An 18,788-nucleotide genomic window follows, 5' to 3' on the forward strand; every position below is an offset into this window, starting at 1 on the left:
ATAGCTCTTTCATCTTTGCCTCCTTTCTCTGTCTTTTCATGACATTTTCATCATATTTTCTTTTTAAAAAACAATTTTAATGACTTTTCTAGGAAGCAGGTGACTGGTTTCTCATGGATCTAGGATTTAAAAGATTCCTTTTACATTCCCTGAAATAATAGAATCTTGGAGCAAAGAAGAGGAAAAGAGAAAGAGATTAGAATCAGAAAAGTCTCTAGGCCTCAGCTACGTAAAATCTTTTGGCGGTGTGACATTTTCCATTAATTTTGTAGGGCTTGCCTCTTCCATTCTGCATTAGGAGAGGCAAACTCACCCGCATGTAAATAATTAATATCCCAATTTTGCTTTGAAGTCCCTTTGAAATTGGTGACAGAATGTGATGTCACTTCACTTTCTACTGCCATTTTTAGGGGAATGGCAGAGGAAAACATATTTGGGGTCATTGGGATATGGGATGGTGCTGGTGCTGGTGTTTTTACCTGTTTTCTGCATTCGGGTGTGGGAGTTTTTGCAAAACAAAAAGTGCCTGGAGAATTACATCAAATTTAAGTAAGGGTGGAGTATTTGGAGTCTTTGTTGGGTGGTTGGGGGACTTCAGAGGCCATAAAAGTGGCTGCATGTGGCCTATGGGCACACTTGATTCACTCCTGCTTTTAAACAGGAATGGGTAAAGAGCAGGCTTTCAGATGTCTCTACATTGCTTCCTGGTTGCCTTTGCTGGCCAGAAAACTTCTGGAGGGCCCCACTTTCTCTCTCCGAAATCAAGGAGGATCTTTGAGTGCTGAAAGATACCTGCAATTCAACCAATACTTTGCCCAACTTGGCATTAAAATCCATCAGGAACCTCAAGTACAGTAGAGTCTCACTTATCCAACACTCACTTATCCAACGTTCTGGATTATCCAACGCATTTTTGTAGTCAATGTTTTCAATATATCGTGATATTTTGGTGCTAAATTCATAAATACAGTAATTACTACATAGCATTACTGCATATTGAACTACTTTTTCTGTCAAATTTATTGTTAAACATGATGTTTTGGTGCTTAATTTGTAAAATCATAACCTAATTTGATGTTTAGTAGGCTTTTCCTTAATCTCTCCTTATTATCCAACATATTCGCTTATCCAACATTCTGCCGGCCCGTTTACGTTGGATAAGTGAGACTCTACTGTATATGGAACAGTGAGCAGGACAGGACAGTTTTCTTGCCAAGGAAAGCACTGATAAAAGTTTCCCTTGGGGTCACCGTAAATCTGAAACAACTTGAAGGCATATGATAACAACGTCCCTTAAAGTTGCTTGTTGAAGCAAGAAATCCTCAAAGGTGGCATTGCCAGTTCTTTAGAATCATAGAATCTTAGAGTTGAAAGAGACCTCGTTGGCCATCCAGTCCAACCCCCTACCAAGAAGCAGGAAAACCGCATTCAAAGCACCCCTGACAAATGGTCATCCAGCCTCTGTTTAAAAAACCTCCAAAGAAGGAGCCTCCACCACACTCTGGGGCAGAAAGTTCCACTGCTGAACAGCTGTCTGTCACACTTAGGAAGTTCTTCCTATGGTTCAGGTGAAATCTCCTTTCCTGAAGTTTGAAGGCATTGTTCCACATCTCCAGGGCAGCAGAAAACCGACCTGTTCCTTCCTCCCTATGACTTCCCCTCACATATTTATACATAGCCCTCATTATGTGTCCTTTCAGCCTTCTCTTCTGCAGGCTAAGTGTACCCAGCTCTTTAAGCCGCTCCTCATAGGACTTGTTCTCCAGACCCTTGATCGTTTGAGTCACCCTCCTCTAGACACATTCCAGCTTGTCAACATCTCCCTTCCTGTGGTGCTCAGAATTGGACACAATATTCCAGATGTGGTCTGACCAAGGCAGAAGAGAAGGGTAGCATGACTTCCCTGGATCTAGACACTAGACTCCTATTTATACAGGCCAAGATCCCACTGTTGTTGTTTTTGCCGCCGCCGAATGACATTGTTGGCTCATGTTCCCATTCATTCCTAAGAGGACTCCAAGATCTTTTTCACACGTACTGCTGTCGAGCCAGGCATTGTCCCCATTCTGTATTTTTGCATTTCATTTTTTCTGCCAAAGTAGAGTCTTTTGCATTTGTCCTGGTAGGCTGTTAGGAATTGTGGGAGTTGAAGTCCAAAACACCTGGAGGGCCTAAGGTTGCCCGTGCCTGGCTTACAGCTTCTGAATCCTCATATCCAAGAACTAAACAAGGCTCACCCTACTTATCTTCTGAGATAAAATGAAATCTGGGAGTAGGAGGATATATATGTTTGCAAGGGACATCTGTTCCTCCATGTCCCTTGCAAAAATTTCCATTGCACAGCCCCACGATTTTTTATCGGCCACGAGAGGGTGCTGTGACCTCCTGAGAACTTTGGGGAATTGCTGAAATCCTGCTGTCCTAACCCAGTATTTCTTCCTCCCACTTGCAGGAATCTTCATTGCTTTGCTGCTGCGCTTTGATATCAGGTATGTCCTTCAGTGGTTTGCTATTATATATCACCAAGTGCCCCTTGTAAAGCATCAATTGGTAGGGGACCCAGCTTGGGCAAGGAGATCGAAAGGCTATGGGGATTTTCTCTAATTATTGGGTCCCTTGTGGCATTTATGGGTGGGTAGACGCACCAATACAGGTGTTCTATAACCACCTCTTTTCTGTTTCATCTCTTGCCACAGCCTAAAGAAGAACACACACACATACTTCTATACCAGCTTTGTGGCTTACATTTTCGGTCTCGGCCTCACTATCTTCATCATGCACGTCTTTAAACACGCCCAGGTGAGCTGCCTTTGTGTGCATCCTGTTTGAATTGCTTGCTTGTTTTGTTCCCTTATGTAAATAAGTGATAATAATGCCAAAGGGTTGGTATTATGTTCTGGAGATGGAAGGATGAAGCAAATATGAGGCACTGGGCACATGATTTTGGGGATTTGGCAGACCTTGTCTGCTGCCATGGGAAGTCATAAAGGCATAGAATTGGAAGCAACTCAAAGGGCCAGCCAGTCCAACCCTATTCTACCTTCAAGAAAACCCAATCCTAGCCCTCCTGAGAGTTGGACATCAGCCTCTGTGTTTAAAACACAGTAGGAAAAACACAATCATGCTGAGAAAAGTAGAAATCGGGAAAAAGTAGTCTGCACTAGAGGTAGATTATTTCAATTAAGAAAGCTCTGACTTTGCAAAAATCTGTGGATGACCACAGCCCTGATCAGACCTTGCAAAGTTTTGGTGGTCTCTAATTGAGAGGTCCCCATAGATTGAAGCCATCTTAATATAAGATGACAAGAACAATCTAAATAGCTCAATGTGTTGTTGAAGGCTGGGTTGCTGCGAGTTTTCTGGGCTTTATGGCCATGTTCACATCTATGACAGGCATCCTCAAAGGTTATGAGGTCTGTTGGAAATGAGGACAAGAGGGGTTTATATATCTGTGGAATGTCCAGGGTGGGAGAGTGAACTCTTGTCTGTTTGGGGCAGGTGTGAATGTTCCAGCTGGCCACCTTGATTAGCATTGAATAGCCTTGCAGCTTCAAAGCCTGGCAGCTTCAAAGCCTGGGGAATCCTTCGTTGGAGGTCTTAAATAGCCCTGATTGTTTCTTGTCGAATTCCCCTGTTTTCTGAGTATTGTTATTTATTTACTGTCCGGATTTTAGAGTTTTTTAATACTGGGAGACAGATTTTGTTCATTTCTGTGGTTTCCTCCTTTCTGCTGAAATTGTCCTACACGCTTGTGGATTTCAGTGGCTTTTCTTTGTAGTCTGACATAGTGGTTGTTAGACTGGTCCAGCATTTCTGTGTTCTCAAATAATATGCCATGTGCAGGTTAGTTCATCAAATGCTCTACTATGGCTAACTTCTTTGTTTGAGTGAGTCTGCAGTGCCTTTCATATTCTTTGATTCGTGTCTGGGCAATGCTGCATTTGGTAGTTGCTATGTAGACTTGTCCACAGCTGCATGGTGTACAGTAGCTGCAAAGCTATTCAGTGCTAATCAAGGTGATCAATTGCAACATTCACACTTGCCTCCAACAGACAAGAGTTCTTTCTCCCACCCTGGACATTATTCCACAGATACATAAGTCCCACTTTCCTAATTTACAGGAGACATCATGACCTCTGAGGATGCCTGCCACAGATGTGGGCAAAATGTCAGAAGATAATGCTTCTGGAACATGGCAGTACAGCCCGGAAAACTCACAGCAACCCAATCTATCTAGCATTTTTAGTTCATCATTTTAGTCACCTAGACTCCTCAGGTTGCCTACAGCACTACAAGGAATACTATCTAAAACAGCTTCTAGAGCAGTAGTTCTCAACCTGTGGGTCCCCAGGTGTTTCGTCCTACAACTCCCAGAAATCCTAGCCAGTTTACCAGCTGTTAGGTTTTCTGAGAGTTGAAGTCAAAACATCTGGGGACCCACAGGTTGAGAACCACTGTTATAGAGTATAGGGATCAATTGGATCACTTACAGGGATGCTAAGTTTTGTTTGGCAGCTATAAAAATAAGGAGGCAGCTTGCAGATAATTTTAGCGGATAGTGTTTTAACTTACTCAGTTTGTAATCTATATTCACAGATTTTGTAAGCATCCCATATGAAGCTGTGTAGGTCGACTCCATAGAATGGACTTTCTGCTTTTAATGTTTTGAATCTCTGATCTTAATGTTAATGCTTTTTGTATTTGTAAAAAGTATTTTCAAACCATAGATGGTTGAATCTGGGGTTACAGAATTTGTGGATAAGGACGGCTGTCATTACATTATGTAAGACAATTAGATTTTGCAGTTGCACATGCTTTGTGATGGTACATAATATCCCACAGACATCTCCAGCTCAAGAGGTATTCCATAATCTAGGAATGTATCTTCTTTCACAGGCTATCCTTCATATTTGTAATGCAGAATTTAGTTTTTAAGCTTTTTTCAAAAAATCGGGGCCAACAATGCTACAAGTATGTTACTACCATTACTGTTTCCACATCATGACAGATTTCCCACAGCAGTGAACCTGTTTGCATCCCACCCTTTCCCTCATCCTTTTCCTCCCTTCTCCCTTGCAGCCAGCCCTGCTGTACCTGGTCCCGGCCTGCATCGGCTTCCCCCTCCTCGTGGCTCTGGTGAAGGGAGAAGTGGCAGAGATGTTCAGGTGAGAGCTCCCAGCCTCCTCAACTGTACACACAAATCCTTGGTAAACAAAACAATTGCAAACAGGGCCAACAAGTGGATCCTTCCTGTTAGAATCTGGGGAATAACTGAGATCCTTCATGCTTTCAAGAGCTGAAGAACTGAGGATGGGCTTGGCTTTCCTCAATTCCTTCCCAAGGAAGTATGTCTCTAGGGCCAGGATGGGCAAACCTGGGACCTCCGGGTGTTTTGGATTTCAACTCACACAATTCCTAACAGATGGGTAGTTGCAGTAGCCTTCCCTTGAGGCATGTTGGGATACATAGTTGTAGCAAAACCGGCTGGAGCATTCTGAGCATTAATGTCCATTTCACTAGGAGGTTCCCAGATTGCAAGAGTCCTGTTTTCCAGACCTCAGGCTGCTTCCATGGCTAGCTAACGTTTGATGGTGCATGCATCTGTCTGCTGAGTCTGTAATCTTGGCTGGTGTCAAAATTATCAGGGGTTCTGTTTTTCCCACCAAAAACATTGTTACTACGAGCATGCTTAGGTTTTACTCATACAAAAAGATGCAATGTTTGTGCAAACCCACACCCCAATTTTGCACTAAAAACACTTTCCAGAAACATATAGAACTCCTGTTCTTGTGGAAGTGACTCTTATTAGTACCATTTAAAGTACAGTAGAGTCTCACTTATCCAACATTTGCTTATCCAACGTTTTGGATTATCCAACGCATTTTTGTAGTCAATGTTTTCGATACGTCATGATAATTTGGTGCTAAATTTGTAAATACAGTCATTACTACATAGCATTACTGCATATTGAACTACCTTTTCTGTCAAATTTGTTGTTTTGATGCTTAATTTGTAAAATCATAACCTAATTTGATGTTTAATATGCTTCTCCTTAATCTCTCCTTATTATCCAACATATTCGCTTATCCACGTTCTGCCGGCCCGTTTATGTTGGATAAGTGAGATTCTACTGTATTCAGAAACATAGTTGTTGTGACATTCTACTTGAACATCAAAACACAGCAAGAGATTTGTTTTTTCCCAAATAAGCAGGAAGGTGTTTTTCTTCTCCTTTGTTGCAGCAATATACAAAGTATATACAAAATATACAAAGTTTACAGCTGCTGCTGCTTCTTCACTACTCACAGCAGCAATTCTCCAAACCATCATCAACCCTCATCCACCTGACTCAGTATAACTACAACCTATATACAAGCCCCCATTGCATTAGCCACCACACCTTAATTACAGTGGCTTAACTCTTTTACAGGTGGATAGACCAGAGGTATTAACTCTGCTATCACTTACAAAATGTGAGGTAATTTCCAGATCCTGACAAAAATTTCCAGATCCTGCTTCTCTCTCTGATGTAGAAACTGGCAGCAGCAGCAGAAGTGGCTGCTGCTTTGCCCTTCTATACACAGGCAGAAATCTTCCACAGAGAAGTGAATTGCAGTGTCTTTCTCTCATCCCCAAAACGGGCACCTTGAAAGTGCTGCGGCAGTTAGAAAGGGAAAGGCAGGATGAGGGGGTTTGCATAGATCAAAGCGGCTCACCCAGACGAAGCGGAAGATCCCCCACCCCAGGAATCCCGGCAGGTGTTGCGCAGCGTCCTTGGGCTCCCATCCAGGAGGCTTTGATGTGCAGCCGCTTCCTGAGAGCAATGACAGGAGATGACAAGGCGCCTTGCACCTCGCAGGTGCCCTGACCTTCACCTGGGCAAGTGCTTCTGGAGGAGAGGAGGTGGGGTTTCCCTACTTTTAGCCCCATGAGGACATATTTCTGGCCTTAGAATTGGAAGAGACCTTGAGGGCCACCCAGTCCAACTCTCTGCCACGTACAAACGCACATTCAAAACACCCCTGACAGATGGCCATCCAGCCTCTGCTTAAACCCCTCCAGAGAAGGAGGCTCCATCAGATTCCTAGGCAGCATATTCCACTGTCCAATAGCTCTGACCAACAAGATGTTCTTCCTAATGTTTAGGTGGAATATCTTTTCCTGCAGTTTGACTCCATTGCTCCATTGTATCTTAGTCTCCAGTGGAGCAGATAGCAAGCTTTCTCCCTCCTCAATATGACAGCGTTTCAGTTATTTAAACATGACTCACATGTTTTCTCGCAGCCTTCTTTCTTGAGGCTAAACATACCAACTTCCTAAGCTTCCAAGCCATCTTAGTGGCCATGCTTCTAGAACAGGCATGGGCAAACTTGGGTCCTCATTCACGGTGTTTTGGACTTCAGCTCCTACAATTCCTAACAAATAGGCAGTTAGGAGTTGTGGAAGTTGAAGTCCAAACACCTGGAAGGAGGGCCGAAGTTTGCCCATGCCTGCTCTAGATCTATGCTTTGTTAGCATGCTGAGAGTAACTGGTGAGGCAGGCTTATCTGCTTTCCTTTCTTCTCTGTTTTGCTTTTCACATTTTCTCAATAAGGGATGGTGGAAACAACTGATGGATACCTTGCCTGACAAAGATGGGCAGCTACAGTGGGATTGGTTGGAGTAAAACACCATTCTTTCCCAGGTCAAGCTTTATATCATTGTTTACTGCGGACACACTGCTGCAACTCAGCATCTGTGCTTGAGCAGTCTTCCTGCATCATTATCACAATGTTGGTGCTGCTGAAATCCTTTTCTCCACGTTCAGTTTGCATCAAGACTCTCCTTTGCCCTATAACCCCACTCTCTTTTAAAGGAGTCAATATGTGGGTCTTGAAACCTCCATCTGCATTTGATGCTGCTCTAGGAGAAAGATTTGGGGTTGTGTGCTGTGTGTTTCTGAAACGTTGAGCAGCATACAGTTTCAGTGAGAGTTGGAACTGGCAGGTGAGGAGGCAGATGTGCTCTCATCTTTGAGGCAACAAAATGGTCCCTGTTCACAGCCGAGACAGTGTTCTGCAGGGAAACCAAGGGTGGCAACAGGTAAGGACCTTGGACTTCTCTTTAGGGCTTTTCCAGCATTTGAAGCTGTTTGCATGGCATAGAACAGGTGAGCAAGGGGAAGCTGGCTAGATTTCTGCAGGTGCAAGAAATCTGAAACTACCAAGTTTTTTTGACTTCACAAATGAGAACAAACAATTCCTCTCTCTGCTGCAGGGAGAAAAAGGCAAGCATCTCTGTGTAGTGTTTGCAAATGCTGAAGTGTCTTTCGAAGTAACTCTGCACATAAATGTGCAGCAAGTTATATTTTTCCCAGTGAAAACATTGTTTCTAGGAGCATGCTTTTGTTGATGCAAAAAACGCAACATTTGTGCAACCCCCTTCCACAATTTTGCACTATGAATCACTTTCCAGAAACATTTCATCGCTCTCAATAATAATATGCATCATCCGAAAATACATCACACAGTCCTAGACACTTGGGAAGTGTTCGACTTGTGATTTTGTGATACGAAATCCAGCATATCTATCTTGTTTGCTGTGTCATACAATATAATAATAATAATAATAATAATAATAATAATAATAATAATAATAATAATATGAAATCCAGCATATCTATCTTGTTTGCTGTGTCATACTATGTCTTTGTTTCAATAATAAACCTTTATTTATACCCCACCACCATCTCCCCAAAAGGACTCGGTGCAGCTCACAGAAGCACTCCCAAGTGCCATATATAAACAATGCATAAGTATATACACAATGACATAAGTATAAAAACAACAATGCACATAAAATCCCACTAATAAAAATTGGAAGAATTATAAAATTAAAATTTGCATGTAAACCCTACAAGATTGGGGGGGGGGGGGGGAGTTATTCCACAACTTTTGCAGCAAACCACCTCGAATTGTTCTGTAAAGAAAAAATTCCTGAAACATTTCGGGAATGTGCAAATGGTAGGTGAAAACATCACAAAATCCTTGCTTCTTGAGAGTTTGGCCAGCATAATTTCTCTCGGCGCATAATTCCATCCATGGCTATCGGGTGCTCTCTGCCACTTTGGTGCCACCGCTCCTAAGCCTTTCTCTTTCTCTTCCGCCTTCCTCATTCTCCTTTCCCACCTGTCTCTTTGTGTATGTCTCTCTCTCTCTCCTGCAGCTATGAGTCTTCTGCCGAAATCTTGCCCCATACCCCTCGGCTCACCCATTTCCCTAGCATCTCCGGGTCTCCGTCCAGCCTGGCTGACTCCATGCAGCAGACATGCTCCGCTTCTTCCCACAGACGCCGGCAGCAAAACCCCAGCGCCATGTAGCCCTTTGGGGCAAGGCCCTCCCTGCCCACCTGTGTGTCTCTGGCCAGGTAGGGAGAGAGCAGAGCCAAGGCCCTGGGGTGGGGAGTGTAGGGATATTTGGGGTATCCATAGCAGAGAGGAGTGGAGCCCAGGCATGGCCAAACTTGGCATTTTGCACTTCAGCTCCCACAATTCCTAACAGTTGGCCCATGCCTGCTGCAGCCAGTGAGGATTAGTAGGAAACAGGAAAGAAAATACGCAGGATGTTCTGGTAATCCAAAGAAAGCAAAAACATATTATTACAGGTAATAGATAAAAAGAGTAAATGGACAAAAGACAGTGGACTTCAGTAGAAGGGAAGTCTCACAATTCTCGCTTCTTAAACAAAGCACTAAAGACTTCTGGAAAGAAAAGAGAAGTGACCTCTTCATGCAGGCAGTCAGGAAAACACCTTGAGTTACATGAATCTAAATGGCAGAGCTGAAAAACAAGACAGCTCTTGTTAGTGGGTTCCCTTCATCCCTAATGGCTCTAGAAACAAGAGTTGATGCTTCCTCATTTACAACAGGGAAGAAGAGGGACTTGGCCTCTCCTGGAGCAGTGATGTAGAAAAGGCCCAAAGAGCTTCAGAATGTAATCCCTTTTTGATTCGACCCAAAGCAATTATGCAGCACAATTTGTGAAGGGAAGGTAGTGTGCTATCAACAAAACAGAACAAGAACGGGATGTGGGAAGCCTATTGCAAAAATCATTGCCACCCTCTGAAATGGGACAATAATAACTGGGAAATAAATGCTGGCTAATGTTGTCCACGTTGTCCTCCATTGAAGGTAGAAGTGAGGTGGTGTATTGGCCAAACTTGTTGTGTTGTGTTGTCGAAGGCTTTCATGGCCAGAATCACTGGGTTGCTGTGAGTTTTTCCTGGCTGTATGGCCATGTTCCAGAAGCATTATCTCCTGATGTTTCGCCCACATCTATGGCAGGCATCCTAAGAGGTTATGAGATGTGTGGGAAGCGCGGTTTATATATCTGTGAAAGGTCTAGGGTGGGAGAAAGAACTCTTGTCTGTTAGAAGCAAGTGTGAATGTTTCAATTTATCGCCTTAATTAGCATTGAAAAGCCTTGCAACTTCAAGGCCTGGCTGATTCCTGCCTGGGAGAATCCTTTGTTGGGAGGTGTTAACTGGCCCTGATTGTTTCCTGTCTGGAATTCCCCGGTTTTCTGAGAGTTGTTCTTTATTTACTGTCCTGATCTTAGAATTTTTTTAATACTGGTAGCCAAATTTTGTTCTTCCACCCTAGACTTTCCACAGATATATAAACCTCACTTACTTAGTTTCCAACAGACCTCACAACCTCTGAGGATGCCTGCCATAGATGTGGAAGAAACGTCAGGAGAGAATCCTTCTGGAACAGCCCAGAAAACTCACAGCAACCCAACTAGTTGTGCTGTCAGTTGTTGTCAAGACCGCTTTGGCTTAGGTCAAAAGAGACCCTGTTATTAACTGTCAGGCACAGGCTCAACCCACCTGCAATGTGATTTCCCCCCTTTCCCTACAGCTTTCCCTTTTCCTCTTGACATTATCATTTTTTGCTGTGATTCTTCTCATCTCATGCTATCTCCAAAATGACAGTGGCCTCAGTTTAGTCATTTGGGCTTCTAGTCCAAGCAGGCAGAGATGCAGAGATGGAGTAAGTAGGCTGATGTGAGGCAATAGAGTTACAACCTGTGCTGGGGGTTACACTCCCTCTGAAGGCACAGGTTTGCAGCTTGGGAGTTCTGGATTCATCGCTGAGCCTGGAACTCCTGGTTTCGGTGGTGGCCAGGGGAGCATTTGCACAATTAAAACTTGTGTACTGGTTGCGTCCATACCTTGGGACCTCAGACTTGGTCATGGTGGTCCACACTCTCATTACATCTTGAATAGACTACTGCAGTGTGCTCTACATGGGGCTGCCTTTGAAGACTGTTCAGAAGCTTCAAGTATTCTTAACTGGCAGCAGCCAGGTTCCCACACAACCCCCCTGCTGCATCAGCTCCACTGGCTGCCACTTTGCTACCAAGCACAATTCAAAGTGCTGGCTTTAGCCTAAGCCCTAAACAATGGTTCTTAACCTGTGGGTCCCCAGATGTTTTGGCCTTCAACTCCCAGAAATCTTAACAGCTGGTAAACTGGCTGGGATTTCTGCAAGTTATAGGTCAAAAATATCTGGGGACTCCAGGTTGAGAACCACTTCCCGAAATGGTTCTGGTACAGCTTACTTGTCCGAACGCATCTCCCTTTATGAACCAGTTAGAGTGATAAGATCGGCTGGGGAGGCTTTGGTCATGGTCCTGCCATCTTTGCCGGTGAGATTGCTGGGGACAAGAGATAGGACCTTCTTGGTGGTGGCCCCCCAGCTGTAGACCCCCTCCCCAGAGAGATTAGCTCGGCATTCAGAAAGCAGCTCAAATCTTGGCTGTGCAAGCAAGCATTCGACGAATGACACCAATACGGAAGCATCCTACAAAAACCATGGGATTGATGCAGTGTTTAAATGCCTTCATGCTTAATGTTTTATGGTTATGCTGATGGTTTGTATAGTTGTTTGAATGATTAACTTATGGCTACATGTGATTGCTTTTAGACTTACAATGTTCTTTTATATGGATGTGAGGCATTGAATCTGCCATTTATTATGCTGCGAACTGTTTTGAGTTCAGTATATACAGTAGAGTCTTGCTTATCCAACATAAACAGGCCGGCAGAACATTGGATAAGCGAAAATGCTGGATAAGGAGGGATTAAGAAAAAGGCTTATTAAAGGTCAAATTACGTTATGGTTTTACAAATTAAGCACCAAAACATCATGTTTTACAACAAATCGACAGAAAAAGCAGTTCAGTACATGGTAACGTTTAAAACATTGACTACAAAAACATTGGCAACTAACAAATTGACTACAAATAAAGTAGTCCATTTGTCAGTTTGCCCAGTGGCGCAGCGTGTTTAAGCGTTGAACTGCTAAACATGCGGACTGAACAATCGCAGGTTCTAATTTGGGGAGCGGAGTGAGCACCCGCTGTTAGCCCCAGCTCCTGCCAACCTAGCAGTTCGAAAACATGCAAATGTGAGTAGATCAATAGGTACCACTCCGGCGGGAAGGTAACGGCGCTCCATGCAGTCATGCCAGCGACATGACCTTGGAGGTGTCTACGGACAACACTGGCTTTTCGACTTAGAAATGGAGATAAGCACCAGCCCTCAGAGTCGGATACGACTAGACTCAATGTCAGGGGAAAACCTTTACTTTTACCTAAAGATAGAATTGCATAAAATGAATGTACAGTAACAACATTGTCAGAAGTTAAATCCGTAAAATTTCAGTCCTTGCTGCCTATAGAGACAGCTGTGGATCTGGGCGGGAGGCAGACAGCGTTGGATAATCCAGAACGTTGGATAAGTGAAGGTTGGATAAGTGAGACTACTGTAAATGAAATTAATAATAATAATATCCCTAAGCCAACCAGAGCTTTTGCATAAAGTTTCTTCACCTTCCGCTCTTCTTTTTTGTCGCCCGGCAGCTACGAGGAGAACACCACCCCGAAGGAGGTGCCGCCAGAAGCCAAAGAAGGGAAGACTGAGCTGGACAAGAAGGAGAAGTGATGCCGGAGTGCTCAGCCGGGCTGGGCACCGCCTGCCTCTCTCCCTCCCTCCCTCCACCCCTGTCCCATCGCAAGTGATTTTCGTTTTTTAAAAGGCAACTGGATCATGTTACGGCCATGTGTGTTTTGTTTATGTGCGCGTCTGTCCAAACCGTGGTTGGGAAGGAGGAGGAGGTGGCGTTGATGGTGACAGCCTTTGCCAGAACCCCCTCTTTCCTTCCTTTCTCTCTTGGGGTGGGGAGCACAGGAGCAGTGGCGGTCGCACCCCCTCCGCCTCCCCAAACGCCTTGGTGTCCCCTTCCTCCTCCTCCTCCTCCTCCTCCTCCTCCTCCCCCATTTTTATTCAATGTCTTGGTGGGATGAAGGAAACCAGGAGGTGGCGGAACCTGGGAGGGTTGCAGGGGGGGCTGATTTTTAAATTTTGTATCGTGGATTTGCTTCTTCTCATATTAAATGAAAACTGATTATTGAAAGACCAGCACAACTGGCAGTCTCTTTCATTCACATGATAGCCAGAGTTAAAATGGTGTTGAATTGCATCAATGCTACGGTGTAGATCAGGCATGGGCAAACTTGGGCCCTCCAGGTGTTTTGGACTTCAACTCCCACAATTCCTTTTTTAAAAATTTGTTTTTATTAATTTATCAATCCAAATATACAAGCTCACATTTTCCTCATTCTACAATATCTCAAACACATCACGTTGCATACAATCCGACAGCAAAAAAATAAATAAATCAAAAACATCCCCAAGCATATTTCCCATTAGTCTTTTAACTTTTCCATTCCAACTTCACTATACATCTCTCCACTACACACCCTTCATCTACCTATACATGTTTTATTATGTTTTATTATTTTATCAATATTATTATTATTAATGTATAATTCAAAATGTATAAGTATACATTCTTTCCTCATTTTACAGTATCCCAGACATTTCACATTGTATGCAATCCAACAATAAAGAAAAATCAGAATCAAAACATATTTATTCATATTTCTTATCAGTTTTAGACTTTTCCATTACAACTTTACTACATATCTCTCTACTACACCCTTTTTTCTACTTATACATGTTTTATTTATTTATTGTTATTATTGTTATACCTTCCCCCCCTTCCCTTCCCCTTATTTTGTGCCACCTTCACCAGGACCAACCAACTCATACTGTTTCACAAGTCCAAAATTTCATTGTCTCTGTGCTGGCTTATACCCCTTTCCTAACAATTCCTAACAGCCTCAGGCCCCTTCCTTTTCCTCCTCAGCTGCTTAAGCTCCAGCTTAGTAAGCCTCGGCGTGAGAGAGGCCTTAGTATGAGAAGGCTTCAGTGTGAGTAGGCCTCTGTGTGAGAAGCTTCAGTGAGAGAAGCCCCAGATTGAATGCCTCAGTGTGTGAAGCTCCAGTGTGAAGGCTGCCATATGTAAAGCTACTGTTAAGCTCCTGTGTAAGTCTGGTGTGAGAGGAGGCTCTGTGAGAGCGAAGCTGATTATCTGCACGAGAAAGAAGCCCAACTTGGAAGCAAAGAAGGGAACTTGGTCCCTTCGGGTGTTTTGGACTTCAACTCCCACCACTCCTAACAGCCTCAGGCTCCTTCCTTTTCCCCCTCAGCTGCTTAAGTGGCTGAGGGGGAAAAGGAAAGAGCCTGAGGCTGTTAGGGATGGTGGGAGTTGAAGTCCAAAGTACCCGGAGGGTCCAAGTTTGCCCATGCCTGCCTTAGAGGCTAGGCACCATTCGACCTTATATTTGGAACATCTGAAGGAGCTTCTCTGTGCAAGTGGCTCACCTGCTCTTGAGATTTACTCATAGGAGACATGCTTGTCCTTCCTATGAGGTTGAGAGAGTGTGACCAGCCCAAAGTCATCCAATTAGTTTCCATGGTTTTGGAGGATTTGAACCCCCTGTTCTCCAGATTCAAACCAGGAGAGCAGAAAGGGAACCAGCCTCTCCAAAGGCATGGATGTGAGTCATATAACACAAACAGCAGAAGGTGAATTATTATTATTACTTGCAATGACTATCATGTAGTCCAGTGGTTCCCAACCTGTGATCTGTGGACCACCAGTGGTCCGCAAGAACTCAAATATGGTCCACGGTCTTGCCATTACTACTATGGATAATATAACACAGCCCAACCAAAATGTTTTCCTTTTCAGGCCTTCCTGTGCTGGGCTGTGGCGCAGGCTGGTTAGTAGCCAGCTGCAATAGATCACTATGATGAAGAGGTCATGAGTTTGAGGCCAGCTCGTGTAGGAGTGAGCACCTGACCATTAAAATAAAAAATAGCCCAGCTCGCTGTTGACCTAAGCAACCCGAAAAATAGTTGCTTCTATCAAGTAGGAAATTTAGACACCACTATGTGGGGAGGCTAATTTAACTAATTTTTAAAAAGTAAGGTAAAGGTTTTCCCCTGACGTTAAGTCCAGTCGTGACCGACTGGGGGTTGGTGCTCATCTCCATTTCTAAGCCGAAGAGCTGGCGTTGTCCATAGACACCTACAAGGTCATGTGGCCGGCATGACTAATTTACAACACCATAAAAAACGTCCAGCAGTATTTGGAATGAGGAAGTCGGCGTCACAGTGGATGATGAAGCAGCTGCTCCCCCTGTGGCCGGAATCGAGCAGACCCTCAGGAAGCTGGAAGCTGGAGAAGGTTAAAATCCCTCTATGTCTGTCTCTGTCTCTATGTTCATATGGCATTGAATGTTTGCCATGTATGTGTACATTGTGATCCGCCCTGAGTCCCCTTTGGGGTGAGAAAGAAGGGCGGAATATAAATACTATAAATAAATAAATACATAAATATTTGGGGTGCTGATTCAGAAAATTGCATTGAATAGACCACATCAGCTCTAGATTATTAAATATGGTTGTCTGTGGGCGAGCAGATGGTGACTACTGGGTGGCATATGTCCTGTATCAGAAACTAGATCTGATGTGGTCTATCCAAAGTAGTTTTCTGAATCAGAATCCCAAATATCCAAACCAAATCTAAAGTTGACCAAAAATTTATTCGTAAGCCTTTTGGTACTAATGTTGGAGAGTGGTCGTCTTTGGTCAAAGTAGTCCCTGGTCAAAAAAAGGGTTGGGAATCACTGATGTACTGAAAGTCAACTTGATGGTAAATGACAGCAGCCAAGACAACTTCACTGATCTTGGCACATGGCTGCTATTCCCACTGTCATCAGCAGGGAGCATTGCTTAGCCTTCTGGACCTAGATAGATATGCGCAGCCATTGATGTGTTCCATAAGAAGGAATGTGATTGTAATATCTATATATATAAAAGAGTGATGGAATCCTGGTGACCGACAAAACAACAAAACTAAACACCCCACAACCTCGAAAATTGACAGCACAACCCTTCATCCACGCCTCTAGGTTGATACAACAAAAAGAAAAGAAAAATAAAGTCCTAATTAGAGGTAGAGAAATAATTGTTTTTATCCAATTGCTGCCAGTTAGAAGGCTAAGCTCTGCCCATTTGGTCTCCTAGCAACCCACTCAGCCCAGGGGACAGGCAGAGTTAGGCCTCTTCCACACTGCCTATAAAATACAGACGCCACCAGACAACGCCACAGCAACGCATGGCCGGGCACAGCTAGTTTTTTATAATGAGATACCAGGACAGCTAGAGATTGGCTTGCTTAGCTTCCCATTTTCAGTTTATATTGGCCAGAGAAAGATGTCAGGAGGTATCTGCTAAAAGAGGCAAGACAGTATTCCTCCTTGCTATCGTTTCGTTTGCCAGTGACAAATGGAATTACAGAATTACAGCATTATTATTATTCCATTTTAACTTCCATGGCAAAATCCTATTGATTCTAGGGATTGCCTTTTTAGAGAAGGATATTTAAAATCCTCAGCCAAAAAGCTCTACCGCCTCCCCAAACTACAAATCCCAGCATTCAGCAGGATGCAGCTATTCCAATTAAACCGCCATCGTGGTGCTATAATTCTGTAGTGTGAATGGGCTTTAGAGAGATGGTACAACTTGTGTTTCCTTCTGCCTTTGTGGAGTCAAGTGGAGATCCCATCTTTCCCTTACTTTTGTGGTTCTTAAAAAGTTTTTTTTTTCCCTGTGTCAGGAGCGGCTTATGAAACTGCAAGTCGTTTCTGGTGTGAGAGAATTGGCTGTCTGCAAGGACGTTGCCCAAGAGACACCTGGATGTTTTGGATGTTTCACCATCCTTGTGAGAGGCTCTCTTATGTTCCCACATGGGGAGCTGGAGCTGACAGAGAGAGCTCATCCGTGCTCTCCTCAGATTTGAACAGAATCCCCCAAGCACTGCAATCCAAAAAGAAGGTTGTAATCTCTTGTATTACAATAAAAGGGATGTCGGGAGTCGCTAAAAAGAAGCTTCCTTCAAGTGTACTCATTTATTATAGACGAATTTCTGTATTCTTGAATCAGAAATTTGAATCTCTGTTCTTTCCTCAAGACTGAGTGGGGATTTAAAATAAAGTTTATTTTGATGTCTGTAGGAGGCATTTAATCCGTTTGGCTTTGTTATTTGCCACTGTTTGCTCTGCAAGGAGCTGCTAGCCTCGCTCCCTTTTGTCAACATCTCAGGACAGAAAGCATATCCTGTTAACCATCTTTATGTGTTAAACCCTTGTGCCGGCAGGACTGCTGACTTGAAGGTTGGGTTGCTGAAGAGGAAGAGGCGAAGGAGGATGAAGAAAAAAAGGAAGAAGAGGAGGAACATGAGTAGGAGAGGAAGGAAAGAAGGAATAAGAAGAAGAGAGGAAGATAAGATGGCAGATGAGAGCAAAAAGGAATAGAGGAATGAAAGAGGAATGAAAGAGGGAGAAAAGGAGGAAGAAAGGAGAGGAGGAGGAGGAGGAGGAAGGGAAGGGGATAAGGAGAAAGAGCAATAAAGAGAAGGAGAGGAGGAGGAGGAGGAGGAAGAAGAACGGGAAGATGAAAAGGAGAATAAGAGGAATAAGAAGAGGAAGGGGAAATGAAGAAGTGAAGGAGGATGAAGAAAAAGGGAAGAAGAGGAGGAACAAGAGTAGAAGAGGAAGGAAAGAAGGAATAAGAAGAAGAGAGGAAGATGAGATGGCGGGTGAGAGCAAAAAGGAATAGAGAAGGAGGAAAAGGAATGAAAGAGAGAGGAGGAGGAAGAAGAGTGGAAGGGGAAAAGGAGAATGAGCAATAAAGAGGAGGAAGAAAGGAAGAAGAGGAGAGGCGGAGGAGGAAGAAGAAGAACGGGAAGACAAGGAGAAAGAGGAATAGGAAGAGGAAGGGGAAATGAAGAAAAAGTGAAGGAGGATGAAGAAAAAGGGAAGAAGAGGAACATGAGTAGGAGAGGAAGGAAAGAAGGAATAAGAAGAAGAGAGGAGAGGAGATGGCGGATGAGAGCAAAAATAATAGAGGAGAAAGGAATGAAAGAGGGATGAGAGGAGGAAGAAAGGAGAGGAGGAGGAGAGGAGAAGAAGAAGAGGGGAAGAGGAAAAGGAGAATGAACAATAAAGAAGAGGAGGAGGAAAGGAAGAAGAGGAGAGGAGGAGGAAAATGAAAAGGAGAGGAATAAGAAGAGGAAGGGGAAATGAAGAAGTGAAGGAGAATGAAGAAAAAAGGTGGTGAAGAAGATGAAGAAGAAGAGTGGGATAGGAAGGGAAAAGGAAGCAGAAGCAGAAGAGAGGAAGAGGAGATGGAAGACAAGGAGGAAAGCAGCATCTCCCCTCAAGTCAATCTGGATGCAAGACAAGACAGTGTTGAGCTGTGCAGCTGGCGAGAGGAGGAGCCGGGCCATCCAAAGCCAAAACATCTGCAGCTGGGGAAGCCCGGCATTGTGACAAA

At 43.8% G+C, this 18,788-nt stretch overlaps 1 protein-coding gene across 5 annotated transcripts in view; it reads left to right on the forward strand.

Annotated features, from left to right (window-relative positions):
* hm13 (histocompatibility minor 13) overlaps window positions 1-13,460 on the forward strand; it is a 30,413-nt gene extending 16,953 nt beyond the window's left edge. For 3 of the 5 annotated variants that reach the window (XM_062979150.1, XM_062979151.1, XM_062979152.1), the window contains exons 9-13: window positions 2,453-2,489; window positions 2,697-2,799; window positions 5,080-5,165; window positions 9,205-9,405; window positions 12,902-13,091. In XM_062979150.1, the coding sequence (XP_062835220.1) occupies window positions 2,453-2,489; window positions 2,697-2,799; window positions 5,080-5,165; window positions 9,205-9,358 (380 nt within the window). In that variant the 3' untranslated portion in view covers window positions 9,359-9,405; window positions 12,902-13,091. Of the gene's footprint in view, window positions 1-2,452; window positions 2,490-2,696; window positions 2,800-5,079; window positions 5,166-9,204; window positions 9,406-12,901 lie in introns of all 5 variants that reach the window. The other 2 variants (XM_062979153.1, XM_062979154.1) reach the window with 1 other exon arrangement.
* Window positions 13,461-18,788: the final 5,328 nt, after the last annotated feature.

The sequence above is a fragment of the Anolis carolinensis genome, chromosome 4 (assembly GCF_035594765.1).
Source record: "Anolis carolinensis isolate JA03-04 chromosome 4, rAnoCar3.1.pri, whole genome shotgun sequence".
In the NCBI taxonomy this organism is placed as follows: domain Eukaryota; kingdom Metazoa; phylum Chordata; class Lepidosauria; order Squamata; family Dactyloidae; genus Anolis; species Anolis carolinensis.